Here is a 22539-nt window from a genome sequence, read left to right as displayed (position 1 = left end):
AAAAGAGTTTGGGCTGGTGCTAGAGAAGGTAGAAAGGCAAAAGGAGAACCACAGACCAGGTAAATGTACCATTCACCACAGGGGACAGTGGCAGCCTTGGTATGGGGGACAGGTTTAGACGTGGCTGGCTGTATTTAAAGGATAAACTGGGAAATGTTGCTGACCAGTTAGATGTTATATATGGAGGAATCATCATGGACCAAGTACAGTTTTGTTTCTAAGCAATTAAAAAGTTGTAGTTTCCAACTTCTGTGACTGGAAGGAGCATACCTGCAGTGACAGATGCCCAGGAGAGACACTGGGCATGTCTTAGAGGCAGCTGGGTAAAAGAGCCAGACTCAGAAGAGGGTTCCAGAATCAGACAGAAATGTGAAAGTCATCACTGAATTCACAGGCTTGAATGTCACAAAATCCAATAAAACTACCTACCATTTCAGTGTAGCAAAAAAGAGTACAAGAATTGAATCCATAAGCTTGTCAACTGTTTCAGAAAATAGAAGGACCACAAAAGAAGCCTGGGGGAAAGCAGCAGGTATAGTAGAAGAAGGAGGCTCAGAAGGCAAGTGAGGCCTGTCCAAGAGGGAGAGGTCATATGTGTCATTGCTGCTGTGGGTCTGTTAGAATAGGTGCAGGAACTCCTTTCCAAAAGCAGTCTCTTGAATACTAGAGGCACAAACTTGGTTAGAATGGAAAGAGAGAGACAGAACTGGAGGTGACGTCACAGAAATCTTGTTTTCACGACCTTTGTTGGAAAGGATCACGAGAAAAGTCTGTAGCTCGACTAGAATGTGGAGGTCAAGAAAGGATGTTGGTGAGCTCATAGGGAGGAACCCAGGAGAGGGGCAAGGGTTCGCAGAACAGTCACCATGTGTGGGCGAGAGAATGTGGACTCTGGCTCAGGAAGGAGTTGCTGGGCTGAGGCAGCTGGACCAATCTGCAGCCATAGGAAGGAAAACCATCTATAAGCATTTAGGAATAGGCAGGCCGTTGGGAATGTATAGAAGCTTTGCATTCATTTATTTACCCAGTATTTAGCAAACAATGGTTTCAGTTGACAGCATGGGTGAAGTACTATGGGCTTGAAGAGAGAAGGAAAGATAGGAGGTGATATTCTAGAAGAGTAGGAAAATAACTGGACTAAAAGAAATATAATAGGATGACCATGTGAGACCATATAAGCTCTTGAAGGTGAGCTTATCAATGATCAGAAATTTAAATATAGACATGTCTACATGGTTTTGTTTTCCTGCAGCACTTTTAATTACATAAAAACAGCCATGGAGTAGACCAACAGAAGTAATCTACCCTCACCCCAGGAACATTTGGCAATGTCTGGAGACATTCCTGGTGGTCGCAATGTGGGAGAAGGATGTGGCTACTGGCACCTAGTGGCAGAAGGCCAGGATACTGCTGAACATGTTATAGTGTACAGCACAGCCCCTGCAAGGCTTACCACTTCACAATGTCAATAGAGGCCCGGTAAAGGAACCCTGAAATAGAGAACTAGTATATGGTCTGGCCAAGTGAACATGGCAAAATGTGGGCATTGCATGTGAATAGTAGTCGGGTGATATAGTCATGTAGAAGTGAAATGCAGGTCAGTGTAAAGATAGTAAGAGAAATGGACTGATATGACTCAGTGACATCAAATAAATGCTGAAGATGGTGTCCTGCATGGAGTAAATTGGTGTTTGTTAGATTAGGATGCCAGGAATTGAGACAATACAGTTCAGGGAATGATAAAATCTAGGTTATAACCACAGCAGTGAGTAACTAAGGGAGAAGATGAGGTATTTAGAGGAAATGGAGTTGAAGTACTGAGAGACCAAATGTTAGAAGGATTATGGATGTGAATTTAGTCCCCAGAAACAATGATGTGTCAGAGAAAGGAAGAAGGGAGTAGGTAGTTGCAATACTCAATAAATTTAGAACTGAAAGAAGATCAGGTCCTGTTTTCAAGCCTGAGAGTCAGGAAAAATCCTCTCCAATGCATATTTACTGTTTACAACTCCTTATTAATGAGTGTTCAGAAAATATGGTACTAATTAAGTAGATTGTCTTGCCAGTAGTGTGCTAGTAAATGTGTAACAACTTGGCTGGGGTCAAAGGGCAAGTTATTGCTTTTGCCAATTCCCATGGTATAAATATTCCCACTATGACCAATTTCTCCAGCTACCCATGAAACATCACTGAATGCAGAGTTGGGAAAAGATACACATAATCAGTTCATACTACACAACTTACTGGCCCATAAACTGTTTTGTATCTCAGCCATAGAAAATTGTGTTACACAGTCATTTCTAGATGATAAGGGAAGAATCCACAACATGAAAATGAAGGCAAGAAAGTCACATCTCTCATAAGCATATATGGCATCATCCCAACATTAATACATGCATAGAAAGATGTACAAAAGATTTTATTTGGGATCTACATGCTATGGTGATTTGGAAGTAGTAGGGTTTGTTTGTTTATTTTTACAATTTTCTAATTCTTTGGATAGAAGCATCTATAACATAATTAGTAGCATGATTGAATGTAGCTACATTTAATATATCTCATCTTTTTCATTAATTTGTATGTTAACTAAAGCAGCTTAAAAATTTCTGATGCGTTATGCTGGAGGTTTCTTGGGATGACTTTTTCTTTTCAGATGAAGTTATCTTATTATCTGAATACTGAAAAGTAGAAAATTATCTGATACATTACCTGATTCATAGTCATAAGACAAGGAATGTATAGTGTCCAATTTTAAAAGTAAAAATAGAGTGTTTTTTTAATGTTGAAGCTCATATGACTAAATACTTAAATGTTATTTCCTTGGAAACAGTTTTATAGTCTGCTTTACTCACTGGAAGCATTATTTATTTTTGTTTTTACATAGTCCCAATAGGTTTTTAAAAAAATATTACATAGTGAAATATACTTAATCTTTTCCCTGATGTGTATCTATTGTACAACGTGTTCTTCAATAGGAAATAATACATGTAAGCAGTTAGCAGTGTGTCCACACAGGAGACCAAAAGTAAATGTTTGTTGAATATGGGTAGATAATCGAGGTTAAGCATCTTGTTGTATGCCAAGGGAACAAACACAGCAGATTTCTTGGTCAAAATTAGTATGCACGTGTCTTCATGGATCTTTGAAGTGTATCTAGTATATTGCTTTTCAAAGTAGGGACATTAAGCTTTTTGTATTTTGTTTTTGTTTTTTTGAGACAGGGTCTCGCTTTGTAGTTCAGGCTGGCCTAATGAACTCATGGCAATCCTCCTGTCTCAGCCTCCTCCTAAGTGCGCCACTACACCCAGCAGTAGCTACATTAGTTTCAAGGGTACACTGTTTTTTATTTTCAAATAAGAGATGCACATTACAGTCAATTTCACAGAATGACATCTCTTAAAATACTTTCCCCCCCACCCGCCAAAAAAAAAAAAAAAAACAGCAAAGCAAAAGAAAAGATAGAAAGAGCACACGTCTGAACTCCAGTCACGCCGCAACATCTCGTATGCCGTCTTCTGCTTGAAAAAAAAAAAAAAAAACAGCAAAGCCATCCCAAGAATCCGAATGACAAACACCGCAGCAAAAAGTGCAAAGATCCCAAACCCCGGGTAAAGAAGTTAAAGTACCACCAGTACATTCCACCGGATCAGAAAGGTGAAAAGCATGAGCCTCAGATGGACTCCAACTACGCCCGCCTGCTCCAGCAGCAGCAGCTCTTCTTGCAGCTACAGATCCTGAGCCAGCAGCAGCAGCACTACAACTACCAGGCCATCCTGCCTGCACCGACCAAGTACGGGAGGGTTCATGTGTGTCTTGAGTGGCTTGTACTATGGTTTTTATGAAAAGTTAAGTCAGATGTAGTGACCTGTCTGTGCTCAGTGGTTACTTTCACTCTGTTGTTAGTATAAAGCTTCCCCTACAGTGTTTGAAGTCATGTAGTGAGGATGGCCCGTGTTTCTGTATGGCTTTTACTCTTCATAATAGGTTTATTAGAAATGCCTTTTCACAATTACTCATCCAGGAAAGATCTGCTTATTGTAATTCAAAATAATATTTGATGCCCAGAAAGAAGCATGAACAGATTCAAAGAAGAGAGATGTTCATAAAAGCAGGAGTAGCCAAGAACTTTGTAGAATGGCAGCACATTTCCAGGAGAAGGCTTGGGAAGTCCAGGGAATGTTAGGAACCCTAGTGTAGAAAAGGGTAAGCAGTGCCTGCGCACTAGATAGTGAGAGCAACTGCCTGAATGGAAAATGCCATTGACTATTTTGAAAAGGAGAAGACAAAAGAGTAGAGCCAGTGTCTGCAGGGACTTGAAGCTGGGTAAAAGACTTTACTCATTGTGGTAGACAGTGGTATATCTCAGAGGATGGTGGTGATGTGGCAAGACTGAACTCCCTAGAAAGAACAGCAGGATGCTGGCAGTGAAGGACAGTCTGGATGTGGGAGAGAGGACAAAAGGACACTGATTATGGAAAAGAAGGACCAGGTAAATGAAGGTTTAGTGCCCAACAACTGTGGAGAAAGAGTAGGTTTCCAGAGTTTGAACCCAATCATGAGTGACCAGATGGAATTCTGTCACTGAATTCATAGCAAGACATCTATAGCTGGTTTTAGTTGTGTAAAGAAAGTAATTTCTTAATACGTTCCCAGCATATTCATTTTTGGACTCATAGGTTCACAAAGATCCTGTCCTTCCCTTCTTTTACTGTCCAGGAGAAAGTAAGATCTACAGCTAATGCTAAAGAAAAACCTCTAGAAAAAGATGCAAAAACTCATAAGGAAAAATTATTCTCTGATCAAGCTGTTCAGTTTATGGCCACATGATACATAGAAACTACTTCTGTTTCCTATTGGTAATCTTAAACTCTCCTTCAGGAGTATGCCTTGTTTTCTAGATGCAGCGAAGGATATAAATGCACTAAAAAGCTTCTCTGTGAAACAGTATTGCTTCATATATCAATGGTTACCCAATATTTGTGTCTTAAGGTATAACTATCTTAAGGAAGATTAAAACTAGTAGTAATTCAGACCTTATGGTAATGTACTTATCTAAAACAGGGTGTGGAGATGAAAAGAGAAATAATTTTGTACTATGCTGTTATTTTAAAGACAAGCAAGCATGAGTGTGCATTTGACAGTGGAAGGGGTCTAGGGAAGGCCACAGAGACTTGCAACAGTGTTCAAGACAATTACCATTACTTTACAGCTTCATCCAGGGCCTAGGCTACACCCTGCACTGCCACCTTCCCTGGGTGCTGGACAGCAGTAATGAGAAGAGCCACCATGGGAACTGAGTCTCCAGTTACCATGACTTAAGATGCACCAACATATCCTTAAACTTCACATCACCATCATCTTCCCTCCAAGTTTAGAAAAAATCTCTTATCAAACTGAAAATCTCATGGAGAATTAAGACTGTGTGGGGCCAGCATTCTAGAGGAGCACAGTATATCAGCTGAATTCCACTAGTCTTACCTCTTCATGGGGCTCCAGGCCCTCTCCTCCCTTTTTACTCCCCTCACTACAGTAACTCCACTCTACTCACCCTAGGGAGAAAGATTCAGAAACTGAAGATGATGAGCAAGCAAACTAGCTCAACGACTAAGTGCCTGCTTATGCAAGCGCAGGGACCTGGGTTCAATCCCCCGTACCACATGCTGTGCCAACCCTGCCCCTGGGCACACTGAGCCGGCCAGAGTCCGGGCGTGGTGGCGCACGCCTGTAATCCCAGCACTGGGGAGGCTGAAAACAGGAGGATCACTATGAATACAATCTGTGTAGTGAGACCCTGTACCAAAAAAAAATTTTTTTTTTTTTTTTTTTTTGGCAGAAACTGAGAGGATGAAAGAACACTTACTTTGTGTGATAGGGGTGGAATGAACACAAGCCTGTCTGGTTTCAAATCTTAAAAATCCAGACTTGTTGTTTTGAAACTGTTTCATTGCTATTTTATCTTTTTTTCTCATTAAAATGAATAAAAGATAAAAAATCCGGACTTGTTTTCTAACATTTTTTTATCTTTATCAAAATTGTATTACAAAAAAAGTGACACCTGTAGCACCCATAGCAGTGGTTAAAAAAAAAATCTGTATTATGTGGCCTTTTGGTAACATGGAAGGAGCAAGCAACTGGGCTATGGTTAAACCCACCTTGGCCACACATTGCAGGGTGATAGAAGGCCACTTCATCTCCCAGAAATCCAGTCTCTCATCTGCACATGGATCATACCCACTAGCTCCCTCTCCTTTTTTCTTCTGAATTTGGGAGGAAAATAAATTATTTCTGATATTTTAGAAGTTTAATTATAAACAGTAAGTCAAAGTCATAAGTTGAATGTTGTAGAATCTCAACCAAAGGATACAATGGAGAATTAAATCATGCATTCTCCAGGGGCCAGTCACAAGGGACTAAGAGGTAATTCAACACAAGGTCTATTACTCTTTTTTAAAGCACAGGTATACATATAGCACATAAACATATGTAGTACATATGTGACATTAAGCTGTGTGGTAATGGCAATTCAGAAAGAAAGAAAAAAATTCATCTCTAAGATTAAGTATTTAAGTAAAACTTAGACAAGTTTTTATTTTAAATTTAAATCTGAAAATCTATAATTGTGATAGATTATTTTAACATATCTTTGTGAGAAATGAACAGGATGATGATGGACAGTATACAAATTATTTTATAACAGGTAAATATTCCTATGAAACATCTACAGAAACTGTTTGACAAAGACATGCACACTGTTTAAAATTACATACAATGAAAGAAAATGGAAAGCATACTAAGAGGATATTCATTGGTGACAAGAAACACTTAACAGCCTGCTTGGTACAAGCAGGTGCTCATTCTTACAGTGTGCACCAGATCAGTGTGTTCACTGCACACTTAAGTAGCGGAACAAACTCTCATGTTGTCCTTTCTGACTACACCACTCTAGCTATCATGGAGGACTGAGAAACATGTAATACCTGACAACATTAACAAAACAAAGTGTTTACTACGTAAGTGAATACACCAAGGAATCAAGTACACCAAGGAATATTCTCAACCTTGAGTGTCCAAATTCACTGCCTAGTGTAGGCAGTTTTTTAAAGACCCTAAAAATGAACATGAAAAGTTAACTGTCAGTGAAGCCAGTGTTGGCTTCAACTGCAAGCGTCCTAAAGCTCCTGGGAGAAGGTTCATCCATTAGTGATTCTCACATAGATATCAGCTACCAGAAAATGCCATTGTCACCAGGAGCATCCCAGAGGAAGAAGTTGAAGGAGAGATCTTGCTCTGACATGGAAAAAGGCTTTAATGAAATGAGTGCACAGCACTTCACTGTAGAGCTTGACAGCTGGTACACAAACTTCTTACAAATACCCTATTAAATTTGAAGTATAACTTGCTGACAGAGAAGTCTTTAAATCATGAGTGGAAACACGCTGAAATAAACACATGCCTATACTTACAAGCCAACAAAGAAATAAAATACCATCATCATTCTCCCAAAAAGTCCCCTTTTAGTGTCTGTCCTGACTTCAGTCCCCATAGATTAGTGTAGTTTGGTTTTTAACTTCAGATATGTGAGTCTTACAATACCTAATTTCTTTTGATGAACATTGTGAGATGCATCCGTACTGATGCAAACAGTAGTTTATTTTCCATTCTAGTTAGTAGTCAATGTATAACTGTATCCATGATACCCTTTGTAGACAGCAGGTATGCTTTCAAATAGGGTTATTATGAGTAATACCATAAGTATTCTAATCTGTCTCTGTCATATGTACGTATGTTTTCCTATCATGTTTATGTAGGAAAAGAATTGCTAAGTCATGGGATGCACACACTTTTATTTAGTGTGTTCCTTTTATTTAGTGCTTTCTGTGTCCTGATTAAGAAATTTTTGTCCACCCAACGGCCATGAAGGTTTTACCCAAAGTTTTCTTACAAAAGATTATTGTTTTCATATTCACATTTCTGAAAATGAGTTAAGACAGCGTTTTTTTTTTTTTTTTCCTGTATGGCCGTCCAGCACCATTGATTGGAAAGACCATTCTCTCTCCACTGGTCCACTGTTTGGCAACATCGCCTTTTGTTATCAGCAGCCATGCCTATGAGGGCTGCTTCAGGATTCACTGTTTTCTTTGTCCATTGTTCTGTTCATGCATCAGCCCTGCACCATTGTAGTATCTGCATTTGTAACACACATTAATACTGGGGTATGGTTCTTCCAAGCTGCTTTCTGTCTTCAAGGATGTCATGGCCATTTTTGGTCCTTTGCATTTCCACATAGAGGTTAGAATCACCTTCTAATTTTCCACCAAACAAGCAAACAGAGCCTTCAGGGATTTTATTGAGACCTAGCTTACCTTATTTCTTTACAATACTGAGTCTGCTAATCTATAACCATGGTCTTCCTCTCTTCATAAGCTAAACTGTTAAGAAAAGCAATAAAGAACCTAGAAATTACTTTATTATAAACTAACTTTCTTTTTCATTTGAAGAAATGACAAAAATAGTAGCAGTGGAAATTCATCCTTGAATAGTACCACGCCCAACGCACCAAGACAGAATACATCTGTTCCTGTGAGAAAACCAGGACCTCTGCCCCCTAGCTTGGATGACTTAAAGGTGATAATTCTATGTAGACATACTCATCTGTAAGTACCACAAAAAATGTAAGCAAAGGGCAAGGTTATTAGAGGTACATGGTTTTCAGTAGACATTCAACTTTAGCAGCAATATAGCTTTTTCTTTTCTTTTCTTTTTTCTTTCTTTCTTTCTTTCTTTCTTTCTTTCTTTCTTTCTTTCTTGTACCAGGAATTGAACTCAGGACCTTGTGCTTACCAAGCAGGCACTTATGCCACTGAGCTATCTCCTTGACTATGATAGGCTTTATCAAAGTATATTCTTTTTACTTACATTGTTTCTTTCAAAATGACTAGTAATGACTCAGCTATTCTCAGGTACCTTTTACAGGCAACAGAGTAAAGACAAGACCATTTGCTAATTTTTATTACAGTGTATGATAATTAGTGATTGTTTAGTCTCTTACTGTGTCTTATTTTTTAATTAAACTTTATGGTAGCTATGTACATTTAAGGGAAAACACAGTATGCACAGGGCCGGTGCTCTCAGCAGTTTTCCTGCATCCATCAGTCATCTGCTGTGGTAGGGGTTGGGGTGACTGTGTACTGTCAATTTGCCAGAAAGTTATAAACTGAGAGATTTGTTCTGTCTGCATCTCCAGGTATCAGAACTGAAGACAGAACTGAAGTTGAGGGGTCTGCCAGTGTCGGGCACCAAACCAGACCTCATTGAACGTCTGAAACCCTACCAGGAGGTGAACAGCAGTGGCCTTCCTCCTGGCAGTATTGTGGCAGTGTCATCAGCAGCCATCGTCACCAATAACCCAGAAGTCACCATGGCATTGCCAATCACAACACTACATAATACTGTGACTAGCTCAGTTTCCACTTTCAAGGCAGAATTGCCAGCTGCTGTGCCTAGCAGTGTAGCCCATGTTGAAAATCTTCATTCTCCTCTGCCAATCTCACCATCACCTTCTGAACAATCTAGTGTCAGTACTGATGACACAACCATGGCAGACACCTTCACTGAGATCATGACCATGATGTCCCCTTCACAGTTCTTATGTTCATCTCCCCTGAGAGTGGTAAACCATGAAGATAGTCTGAGCCCCACCAGCAGCACTCTATCAAGCCTGGAACTAGATGCTGCCGAGAAAGATCGCAAGCTTCAGGAGAAGGAGAAGCAAATTGAAGAGCTAAAACGGAAACTGGAACAAGAACAGAAACTTGTGGAGGTTTTGAAGATGCAACTTGAAGTTGAAAAACGAGGACAGCAGCAGCAGCGGCCACCAGAACCCCAGCCCAGTACCACTGCTCATTCTGCTGGCACATCAGACCAAAAGCATGGCATCGGACCTTCCATCAAGGACGAGGCCTCATTGCCTGACTGTTCCAGCTCCCAGAAGCCCATCCCAGCAGCCAGCCACTCTGTAGGCCAACCCATTTCTGCCAGCGCCCAGACCCTTGTAGCCAAAAAGGCCATCGTCATCAAACAAGAGGTCCCTGTAGCCCAGGCAGAGCAGCAGAGTGTAGTTTCACAGTTTTATGTGAGTTCCCAAGGACAGCCACCTACTGTTGTTGCTCAGCCCCAGACTTTGCTCACCACACAGACTGCTCAGCTGCTGCTCCCAGTGTCTATCCAGGGCTCCAATGTCACCTCAGTGCAACTCCCAGTAGGCAGCCTCAAGCTCCAGGTAGGAGGGTTTCTCACAGCTTTGCCTTATTATAGCTAGTGCTAGAATCATTCCCTGAACTTCTCCATAATTGCATCCACCACAGGCTTCACAGTTGTACAAAATGGGTATTCATATGGAATGAATAGCCCACAAAAATGAGCTAGGTCAGCTGGTACATACTTATAATCCCAGGTTCTTCAGAAGAGGCAGGATAATCATTTGGAGGCCAGTATGGACAGTTCAGTGAGATCCTGTCTCAAACATTTTTAAAAGGGCTGGAAATGGGCTGGGGAGATAGCTCAGTGGAATAAGCGCTTCCCTGACAAGCACAAGGGCCTGAGTTCGATCCTCGGTACCACAAAAAAAAAAAGGGGGGGGGGCTGAAAATATAGCTCAATGGTAGAGCACTCACCTAGCATGTGCTAGACTCTTGAGTTCAAGCCCCAGGTCCCCTCACCAAGATAAATAGCACTATTTTTATATTTAAGAAAAACTTTTTGTATTTCTGTCCCTCTTTCCCTTCAGTGCACACAGTTGCGTGTCTAGACATCTGAGACCAGTGCCATTATCATAATGATAGCATCTGCTACTGTTGAACACTATTTATATGGAAGGCATAACATTAAGAACGTACAGCTTGCTTCGCATCACCCTGCCTTCCCTAGCAAAGCCAAGTGCTATAGCCCATTTCTGGACAAGGAAACTAATACCTAGAAAGATTTCTAAGTTCTTCAAGGATAGAGCTGACATTTAAACCTAGATTTTCTTACTTGCAGAGAGTTTGCTCTTTAGCCTGTTCTTATATTCTGCTTCCCAAGCTTAGTTTTTGGAAGGTGCCCTTATTGTGAAAATACCTGAATTAAGGGATTGTGACCACAGTTAAAGAAGTATTATTGAAAAAGATAAAACACAAAGAGCGTGAAGTTCTCTTTCACCTGTATAATGTGCTTATTCACCTTAAATTCTTGTGGAACACAGTTGTGGTAGGTTTTAACCAAAGGTTAAACCATTTGGACCACTGTTTTTCAATCTGATTTTCACTAAACAAGAAACCATTTGGACCACTGTTTTTCAACCTGATTTTCCAAATACCTGTAACAGCTAAAAGAAATCATATCATAGTCCTGGGGTTAGGAGGCAAGGGCCTAAAGTCCTTTGGCAGGTGCAACACATCTAACTTTTTTTTTTTTGTACTGGGGATCAAACTCGGGACCTTATGCTTGCTAGGCAGGCAGGCATTTATACTACTAAACTATCTCCCTGGCCCCTATCTCTTTTTATCTGTAAAGTTGAAAGTCTGTTCCAAACCTTAAAGTCCAAGTTTTACATTAGAGTTGCTGTTATAGTAATATAAAGTATGTTATAGCCTGGGCTTGTGTGTACCTAACATGTTACTGGCTGTCCCTAGAGAATGTACAATATATGCTGCAGCTCAGAAACAAAAATTTGAGCAGTTGGATATCACAGTTGCTATTCAGTGTGTTATAATATTTGAACTTTTATATACAGTTACTATATACCCTTGTTTTGGTTTTTGGTTTCCCTAAACTTTTCAGGTAAAAATCTTAGCCATGTAAGGAATTAATGAGGTTGATCAGTGGGTATTAGGTACTGTTACTTGAATAGGAACACGAAGTTCTGGTGTTCTGTTCATAGTAGAGTGACTAAAACAGCAGTTATATATGGTATATTTCAAAAAGATAAGTAGTAATAGTGTGCTGGGAATATCGTTTATTTGTAGAGTGCTTACCTAGCCAGTGTAAGGCCCTGGATTTGACCCCAGTAACACATCCCCCCCACCCAAAGAAAAAGGTGTTTTTTGTTTGTTTGTTTGTTTGTTGTTTGTTGTTGTTGTTGTTGTTGTTTTGGGGTTTTTTTGCGGAACTGGGGATTGAATTCAGGCCCTTGCACTTGCCGGGCAAGCGCTTATTCTACTGAGCCATCTCTCCAGCCCCAAGAAAAAATTTTGAGGCTGTAGATACATTTAAATGTATCAAAACACCACATGGGACCTATTAATATTTTATGTATCAGTTAAAATTGTAAATTTAAAAAAAAAAGAATTGCTAAGATTTAGACTTACACAGATGAACTGAAGTATGTATCTGTAAGCATGATCTTATTTCATTGTAGATGATTCCCACATGACCAGTTATTCTGTGCCTAACCTCTTGATTGCAGGTCTGTTTCTGACAGTGTTACATTGCTTTCTGTTTATCTCCCAGACTACACCACAAACAGGAATCCAGACTCAGCCTCAGATTGCAAACTCTACTCCAGTACCAGCTGCAACCTTGTCCTCGGGGCTCGCTCCCACTGCACCTCAGAAACAAGATGCTTTCCCACAGCATGTCCTCAGCCAGCCTCAACAAGTCAGAAAGGTTGGTAGATACTCTTGAGGACAGACTGTGGATGTCACCTGCTCACCCAGGACCCAGGCATGTCTCCAAGAGCATGTTTCTGGAAAGCCCTTGTGTCCTCTTTTCTGTGATCCAGCTGCCATAGGAAGAGCCCCAGATCAGGTGCATTTATTTGAAATTGAAGGAACTCTTTGGTACTAAAGACTGTTGAAAATAGTGAATTCTCTTTTCCAAGTAAAAAGCATATTTTTACTCCTCATATATTGAATTTACTGAGTTCTAAAATAAATTTTCAATTAAATGTACTATTCCCTGGGAAAAGATTTGAAAATGAAAAAGATATTTCTGATGTTGCTATCTCAAGTGAGATCTTTCTATCTATGTATATTGGTGAGAGCTTGTGGTCAGGAGCCAGGAGGCTTTATTATAGCAGTGTGCCACCTCTGCGATCGTGGCCTCCTGCAAAGTTCATTTGCTCCAAGCATTCCTTTTCTCAGCTTTAACATAAAGGTACTGCTATAGACTCACCGTCCTCCACATGATTTCCTGCTCCAAATTCTGACATTGAATAGCCCCTAAATTAACAAAATTCCCTTTCATCCAGTAGGGGGAGATATGTGCACATCTTGCCAGAAAAATTTTCAGGCCTCAAAAACAGGTGTTTCTCATATTGTAAGCCTTGAGAAGTGTGAGTCCCTGAGTTTTCATGTTAAACATAAAAGAACCTAGTGATTAGGTACATCTGTCTATGCCTCCACCTGTGTGAACTGTCTGGGCTAAGCTTCAGGGATAGACAACAGCAATCACATTAACACATTAGTTCTCATTCAGAACTATACCTGTCTTTCAATTAATGTAGTTCAAAAGAAATCATAGGGCTGGGGAGATGGCTCAGGAGAATAAGCGCTTCCCTGGCAAGCACAAGGGCCTGAGTTCAATCCCCCATTCGGTCAAAAAACAAAAGAAATCATAGTTGTATGTTGCAGAGTTTCAGAACAGCTTAGTTTAATAAATGTTCTTTAATGTACAGAGGAGAGAAAAACAACATATAGACAGCTTAAGTAAGGGCTTAGTCACTAAGTCTCAAAATACTACCAGAAGAGGAATTATGACTTCCAGTTTAAAGAAAAAAATTTTATCAAATATAAGGAAATTCAACGTTTTCAAATTGAAACATATTTATAGAACTTCTCATCATAGAGGTAGTATTTCCTTTTTTTAGACTTCTTTTTTTTTTTTTTTTTTTCGGAACTGGGGATTGAACTCAGGTCCTTGCGCTTGCCAGGCAAGTGCTTATTCTACTAAGTCATCTCCCTGGCCCCATAGAGGTAGTACTTCTTAAGAAACATTTATGGGGGCCGGGGAGATGGCTCAGTGGAATAAACGCTTCCCTGGCAAGCGCAAGGGCCTGAGTTCAATCCCCAGTTCCGGGAGGAAAAAAAAAAAAAAAAAAAAAACATTTATGATAAAAATACAGGGCTGGAGAGATGGCTCAGTGGTCTAAAGCACCTACTTGAAACAAGCTTGGCAAAGCACAGGGACCGCGGTTCGATCCCCAGCACCACATGCCAGCCAGCCCCGCCCCCTGGTGGGCTGAGCTGGCCACACACACACACAATAAATGTAATAAATAAAAATAAATATTTAAAAAAATAAATAAATAAATAAATAAAAATACAGGGGCTATCAAGCATGTAAAGTTTATTTGTTCTGGTTTGGTTTTTGGTGCTAATTGTTTAAAACAGGATCTTGTTTATAGTTCAGATTGGCCTTGAACTTACTGAGTAGCGCAGGCTGGCCCCAAACTCTTAGTGATCCTCCTGGCTCAGCCTCCCAAGTGCTACGATTATAAGCATGCACCACCATCCCCTGATGTAAAATACAGTAATGTTTCAGCAGTATGGCCATCGTTTGTGAAACAGGCCCCAAAACTTTAGGCTCTGTATGGAGCTAAACAAAACATTCTAGCATTCTACAGAATTTTTTCTCACCTCTGCCTTACAGATCAGAAAACAATTCCTCAGACAGGCAGATGAAGTCAAGAGAGCTAATGGATGTGGTAGCTGCTAGACCAGGATGTGATTTCAGGAGCTAGGGGCTCTGGCAGTGTGCCAGGGGGACAGTGCAGACCTGGACTAGTTCAGCCCAGAGCAGAGCCCTAGCTCTGTTTCCTAGGAAGTAGAAACAGTGGAGTTAGTGACCGGTTGACACCGCTCATCAGAGTATAAGGGGAAAAACAGAAGCAAAACCAGGAACTGCTATTCCTACAAGGCTGGGTATAGGGAGGAAAGTAGAAAGTTCAGTGTGGGACATTCTGAGTTTGACATATGGAAGTACTCACCTCTGCAGCACAGACAGTAGAGGTAAGTGGGGGTGGCTGTGTGCCACTGAACTACAAAAGCAGGTGGTGGGCAGGGTTTGACTTGTCCATCCCTGTATTTTGAACATAAGCAGCTTCAGGGAGGATGATGCAGGTATAGATTTGGGAGCAGATGAAAGTAGAGATGTGGGCTAGGGGCATTGTTAGCTTTTTCTGTTAAAGTTACAGGCATGAGAATAGAGGAATGTCTAGAATCCAGCTATCATTTAGGAGGAAAATCATGAGTAAACACTTCCTTAGAATGCTATCTGCTCAGTCACCAAAGACAAGTCATTGCATGGAGAAGCTGCTTATGCTCAAAATACAGGGATGGACAAGTCAAACCCTGCCCACCTCCTGCTTTTGTAGTTCAGTAGCACACAGCCACCCCCACTTACCTCTGTTGTCTATACTGCAGAGGTGAGTACTTCCAAAAGGAACTACATGGTCCACTGACCTTAAATCTAGCACTGTACGCCCCTTTGCAGAATTTTGCTGAGCCCTTCATGTGTCTTTCTTCATTAAGATAAGCAAAAGAACACATTGATGAAGAAATACTTATTCATTACAGGTTTTCACAAACTCAGCACCAAATCCAGTTCTTCCGTATCCAAGACAATCTGCTCCAGCAGTCCAGCAGCCCTTTATTGCTAAGACCTCCAGCAGCGGTCTTCAGTCCAGAACCACCCCACTCCCTTCCCTGCAAAATGGACCCAACACTCCCAGCAAGGTACTGCTGTGTGCCCACAGTCCCCACAGTGCTCACTGGGGTGCAAGGAGCTTTTGACTGGGAATGACTGAGTGTCAGTATTGATAGAGGCCGTAGTTTAAAATGCAGTGATCACACTTTATCAAGAGGAGTTCAGCTTGAGATCGGGCATGGTGGCATGTGCCTGTAATTCCAGCACTGGAAAGGCTGAAAATAGGAGAGTCACTGTAAGTCCAATCTGCGTAATGAGACCCTATACCAAATTCATTAAAAAAAAAAAAAAACCCTCAGCTGTGGCTGTACTGCAGACACATCCTCCACTTAGGGCCACCAGAAGGTCAATCACACATGCTTAGGAAGCTATTTGTGGGTTCTCTGCTTTAGCTCTTTTGGAAAAGACAGCAAAATTGAGTCTTGCGAGGTTAGAGCCTATTGCCAAGAGCTAACACATGTTCCTCCATTGTGTGTGACAGCCTAGCTCACCCCCACCACCCCAGCAGTTTGTTGTCCAGCACTCTCTCTTTGGGACCCCAGTCACCAAGACAAAAGACCCACCCCGCTACGAGGACGCCATCAAGCAGACACGAAGTGCACAGTCATCCCTTCCAGAGGTAAGTGAGGGCAGAGGCAGTGGTTCATAATACTTACGTTTCATGTCTCGCTTGCAAATTTTGACCACTGACTCACTTGTCTAAAACTGACTTGCCTAAGTAGAAACACAAAGATAATGGCTAGGAGCCTTATGTTTTAACTGGTTATTTAACATTAAAATGTCATTTATTGTAAAGAACCCCGAACAGCTTCCCATACTGGTGTAACAGTGTAATTGCTACTTATTTAGAAATTCAGGGCTTGGAGTTTAACTTTTCCTTTGGGACAGAGGGTCAGTCATGTTAAAGGCAGATGTGAATGTTTCAAAGCATGAATTTTATTGAAGACCCTCATTTCTAAAGCCCCCATTTGTCAAGCATCATCAAAGTGAACTGACTGTCCTCTATCGAGCCACCAGTGAAAGATGCCCAGTTCCTCAGTGTCCTTGATTTCACCTCATCTCTTGTAGTCACTACAGCCCACACAGGTGACTGCAGAGATTGGGCAAGTTCATTTTGGACATGATAGATCTGTGGTTCTCCAGCCTTTGCCGTACCCAGTGTTTACCCATGACCATGGCCTTGGTCAAGGTGCTTGTCCCTCCTCTACGCTTTCCTTATTTCCCTGAGAAAACAAGAATAGTTGCAGCAGTCCCATCAGATGGGAGAAGTTAACAGTTCCTATTTATAAAAGCATCTGGCCCATAGTAAATACACAACAGTAGCAAAAACTTGTCATCTGTTCCTTAAACACTCTTCCTAGTCTCCCTGCCTCTGAAGCTCTTTTCAAAACTTAAAACTTAAACTTACTTTCAAGAGTGGACTCATAGCATAGGGGCCGAACACCACAGCAGGGCACAGCGGGAGCTAAGCCTGGGTATTATGGCAAGCAGCAGGAGTATCAGTGTAGTTGTGCCCCCCAGCCCTGTTCCATGTTCTATCAGGTGACCCACCTGGGCCACATGGTAACTATATGCAGTAGGTCATGCTACACCTAAGAAAGGTTTGGGCCAGGGGCTCAGCTTTTTCCAGCAAGCAACAGACAAACCAGCCCCCCTCAAGCAGGGAGTATACATAGCCATGTGATGATTGCCTGGACCTCCTCCAGAGCCTAAGTGTGCATCAGTAGAAACAGTAGCACCTGGAATAGTGTGCACTTCGGCACCCTCATAAAGGATACATAACTATGCTCAAGGCCATAGTGGACAGCCTAAAGAAGCAGTTACCATATATACTTCCTAATAGTCACTTAGTACCAAGGGAAAACAGGTCTTCTAGTCATAAAATATTTCCTTAGTTCCTGACTCAATAGGAACCTTCATGAGGGGAAAGCCAAATTTTATTTTATTTATTATTTTTTTTAAAATGAGTAGAATATATTTATTGAGAGAAAGAAAGCTCCTGTCCAAGAGAGGGACAGGAGAGGGGCCCAAGCGGGTAGTTCCCCGGCCAAATTCAAAAATAGGTTTAAATATCTGCAATAGGTGCTTCCAGGGTCTGTCTGGTCTCTACAGGGGAACAGGAATGAATTACCAAGCACTTAACTATAGATTTTAGAAAAATAAAAGACAGCATACATCCTTCCAAACCTGTTTCTCATGTGTAGGTTCATTAGTACTGCTGCCTTGATACAGATTAAAACACAGCCAGTTGGAATCCCTGGTTTCTACATGTTTCTGGGCTCATGCTTATGAGGGAGACAAGTTCACTTATCTGTACCACAGAGTAAGTTCCTAACATACAGACAAATTGTGAACTTTCATAGATATGAACGGGCATCGATGTATGAGCACTCATAGCCATGAGCAGGTCTTGGGAGTCGCTCACACGTCTGCTGGTCATTGTCCCAGCTGTGCTGCTGAGTGCTCTCAGTGCTGTGCAAGTGTGCAGTAGTGCAGCACTCATTAGAGTCCAGGGTGTCCGGAAGTGAGCGAGAGGACAAGCAGCAGTGATGTGGAGGGGACTGCATGGAAGGGCAAAGCAGAAGCCATGGGAGAAAAGTGCAAATAATTGGGAGACTGGACTGAGGAGAAAAGATGGTAGACATTGTTCATTAGTATAACATGAACCACTCAACCACTGGCACAGTTCTCAAGAATAAGGACAAGAGAGAAGCTGGGGAGACAGCTCAGTGGAATAAGCGCTTCCCTGGCAAGTGCAAGCAAGGTTCTGAGTTCAATCCCCGGTTCCACAAAAAAAAAAAAAAAAAGAATAAGGACAAGATCATGGGACATTTGAAGGTGATATGCTAATGAAGTCAACAGCAATATCCAAAAAGCGCAGTAAAGTCCTAGAGCAGATGAAGAGACTTCCCAGTATGTGGGTGCAGGATCTGCATCAGCATCAAGACCCACCAGCTTAATGCTTATTCAAGGAAAAGCCAAAAGCCTTTTTGAAGACTTGGAGAAAAAGCAAGATAAAAAGCAGTCTTTACTAAGACTCACTTTTTCAGACTTATGAACAAATCCAGTTTGAACAAATCTGACTTCAAATGTTCTCCTCAAACAAAACTTGTTCATAAGTCAGGGAATTTTTTATTTCTTTATATGCCACTGTGTACCCAAGTCCAGAATTCTGAGGTTCTTTAAAATATATTTTCTCAGACTTCAGTTCTACTAATGGCTAAATAAAGCCACAGTGGTTCTTTCACTCACTGGTTCATCCCACAGATAAAAGCTCAAAAAAGCAACTCTGAGTGAATAGAAGCAGTCATATTCTGGTGAGGAATCTACATCCACACACAAGGAAAGTTATGTGGCACAAGTTTCTTCTTTTTCCTATTTTAACTCTAGGGTCAAAGTGGCAGAGACACTGGTTGCAAAACTAATCTTTATGGACTAGAAGCCAGAGGACCAAGTTAAGCAGAGAAGAGAGCCCAGATTCTGTCTACATGTCTGGCTGACCCCTAAGTTGACCACAGAGCACTGCACTACTGCCAACAATTGCACGGCACAGTGAGCACACAGCAGCACAGCTGTGACGATGTTCATAAAGACAAGAATAGACTCATAGCATTTAATTGAGGATAAAAGTTATAAAATGAGATTGAGGCATCTACCCAAGAAAAATTTTTAAGTTAAAGTCCAACCAAGTTAATAGCTTGCTGAAACATCAAGAAAAAACACTGATCTGAGGGGAAAAAAAGAATCCACATCCATAATTTACCATGTATAATATCCATTTATATAATGCCACATTCAAAAAATCAGGAAGTGTCACCTATCTTCAGAGAAAAAAGGCCGTCAGCTGAGATGACACTAAACTAGATCTGAAAGCAGCTACTGTAACTATCAACCAATGATATAAACAAAATATACTCATAATGTATGAAAATACAGGGGATTTTAACAGATGTAGAAGTTACTTTTAAGGCATCATAATTCTATATTGGGATGAAAAAGAGAACAGATGAACTGAGCACATACAGATACCAAAAAACAGTGAATTTGAGGACAGATCCTGTTAAAACTTATCCAACCTGAAGAGAAAAAAAAGTAAATAGGCCCAGAGCTATTTTGTTATATCAAACTGTAACATAGGCAGAAGAGATATCCTTGAAAGAAGGAATGGAATAGGTAAGTATTTAAAGGACTAATACCAAGTTTTTCATAAATTCATAGTTGTGACATGTTGGATATATCAATAGAACGCCTAGTCACTTACAGTCAAATTATTGAAGGCATCAAGAGCAACACATTACACACAGAACAAACAACTATTTGATTAATGTAAAGTTTCCTTAAACTATGGAAACCAGAAAAGAATGTAACATTTATAAAGTTCTTAGTGGGGGGAAAGGTAGAAGGGATTGTCACCCAGAATTTTATTTCAAACAATATATCCTACATCTTTTAAAAATGAAACTAAAATTCAAGGGCCGGCCAGATAGCTCAGCAAGCTAAAGTGCCAATTTAGGCAGAGCTCAGGGACTGGGTTTTGATCCCTTGCGTGCCTTGCTGGAGCTGCACCTGGGGTGCTCTGAGACTGCAGTTGACACAGGCTGTGGTGGTGCGTGCCTGTAATCCCAGCACTTGGGAGGCTGAAAAAAGGAGAATCACTCCGAGTCCAATCTGTCTAATGAGGGGACCTGTCCACTAGCTCAGCTGTTTAAGAGCCTGCTTAAGCAAAGACAGGCTTAGGATACTGTGTTTCAGTCCCCAGATGGTCATGCCTTACCAGACCTGCCCTTAAGGCATCCTGAGCCAGCAAAAAAAAAAAAAAAAAAAAAAATCCTTCCAGTCTGTCTAATGAAACCCTGTAGACTCTGTACTAAATACATAAAAAAAAAGTAAACTCAAGATACTTTCAGATAAAGCACACTGCCTTGAGTTTATAATGTAGGTAGATATAATACTTAAAATTAGTAGAAAATGAAAGAGAAAAATGAATGGATCTATAAGGCCCCTACTTTTTAAGCAGTGGTACATTCAATAGTAAAAACAATATTATTTTAGGTTTGTTTCTTTTTTAATGTGTGTGTGTGTGTGTGTGTGTGTGTGTGTGTGTGTGGCCAACTCAGCCCACCAGGGGGCGGGGCTGGCTGGCATGTGGTGCTGGGGGATTAAACCACGGTCCCTGTGTTCTGCTAAGTTTGTTCTAAGTAGGTGCTTTAGACCACTGAGCCATCTCACCAGCCCCAAACTATTATTTATATCTGCAATAATGATGAAAAAATACAAGGCCAGCTAGATAGCTCAGTGGACTAAAGTGCTTTCTTGGGCAAAATGCAGCGACTGGGGTTCAATCCCCAGCATGCCATGCCAGTCCCATTTTTTTTTCTCTTCAGGTTGGATAAGTTTTAGGGATCTGTCTTCAAATTAACTGGGCGCATGCCTGTAATCCCAGCGTTTGGGAGGCTGAAAACAGAAGAAACAATATGAGTCCGATCTACATAGTAAGACCCTGTAGACACTGTACCAAATACAGAAAAATAAAAATAAAAAACAATGGAAAAGTACAACACAGTATAGCTTCAAAAGAACAGCAGTAGTGCTGGGGAGATAGCTCAGTGGCATAAGTATCTGCCTGGCAAACTCAAGGTCCTGAGTTCAATCCCCCGTACCAAAAAAAAAAACAGAAAAATTAAATTGGCATACCAAAACAAGCCAGGTGTGGTAGTACATACCCTTTAATTCTAGCACTTGGGAGCCCGGGCCAGAAGGAGCACTGTGAATTCGAGGCCATCCTGAACTACATAATGAGATCCTATCTCAAAAAAACCCAAAAAAGTAAAAATAATAATAATAATAAAAGAATGCCAAAAACAATTTTGAGAACAGAAAAAAAAAAAGACAACAAAGAAAAGATAAGATAGTGGTAAAATAATAAAATGATAGACCCAGATTTACCCACATCAGTAATTACAGTAAACACTAGTAAATTATTTTGTGAAAATGCTTAAGTTGACAAAATGGGTAAAAAATCAAGCTCAGCTAACTATATGCTGTGTGGTATTTTTTAAGATGGTTCTGCAAAGCCTTTGACATTTTTCCTTGGGTTGGATTTAGTGACTCATGTCTAAAGAACAGAAAAGGAAGGAGATACAGAGTATCTGACTTCAGATACTAGATCAAAACAGGTCTGGCTTTGCTCTCCTACCTTGGGTTGCTGCTCTGGAAAAGCCATGTGAACTCTCCATTAGCCATGTGGAGAGGCTCAAGTGGAGAGGACCTGAGGCCTCCCATCAATAGGCAGCACAGCTTTCTGCCCAGGAGAATAAGCCACCTTTTTAGCGGTGCCCGTTAGCCAAATCTTGAGTCGACTTAGCTACATCAGTATCTGGACACAACCTCTTGAGAGGCGAAAGCCAAATCCACCTTTCCTAAACTCCTGACCCATGGAAATGTGACCGATTCCAGTCACATTTGTGACTATGCAGCAGTAGATAACTAAAGTCATGTATTTCTAGGAGTCCTACTTAAAGAGACAGTTTGAAAGTAAATGGTCAGAAAAAATATGCCTGCAAACAGTAAGCCTAAGAAATCTGCATTTGGCAGAAGACTTAGACAATTCCCCAAGGAAAATAAATGGATGGTAAATAAGCACATGAACAAAACATGTTAAACCATCCTTAGTCATCAGGGAAATGCAAATGAAAACCACACCATGATACCTCTACCTACTGCATGGAATGTTTGAAATGTAAAAAGTGAATGTATGAAATTTTGGTGAGAACACAGAGTAACTGGAAATCTCATGCTGCCAATTGGAACATAAAATGTTACTCCACTCCTAGGTTTTTGCCCATAAGGAAGAAAAAA

At 40.8% G+C, this 22539-nt stretch overlaps 1 protein-coding gene across 8 annotated transcripts in view; it reads left to right on the top strand.

The window, feature by feature from the left end:
• The window catches only part of Mkl2 (MKL1/myocardin like 2), a 235419-nt gene that overhangs the window by 203205 nt on the left and 9675 nt on the right, over positions 1–22539 (top strand). For 7 of the 8 annotated variants that reach the window (XM_023704374.1, XM_023704378.1, XM_023704377.1 and 4 more), the window contains 6 exons: positions 3543–3790; positions 8499–8625; positions 9245–10279; positions 12487–12642; positions 15552–15710; positions 16163–16300. In XM_023704374.1, the coding sequence (XP_023560142.1) occupies positions 3543–3790; positions 8499–8625; positions 9245–10279; positions 12487–12642; positions 15552–15710; positions 16163–16300 (1863 nt within the window). The remainder of the gene's footprint in view (positions 1–3542; positions 3791–8498; positions 8626–9244; positions 10280–12486; positions 12643–15551; positions 15711–16162; positions 16301–22539) is intronic. The other variant, XM_023704379.1, reaches the window with a different exon arrangement.

This window comes from Octodon degus, unplaced genomic scaffold (assembly GCF_000260255.1).
Source record: "Octodon degus isolate 3935 unplaced genomic scaffold, OctDeg1.0 scaffold00195, whole genome shotgun sequence".
Classification (NCBI taxonomy): domain Eukaryota; kingdom Metazoa; phylum Chordata; class Mammalia; order Rodentia; family Octodontidae; genus Octodon; species Octodon degus.
This window is presented reverse-complemented; position numbering and strand designations above follow the sequence as displayed.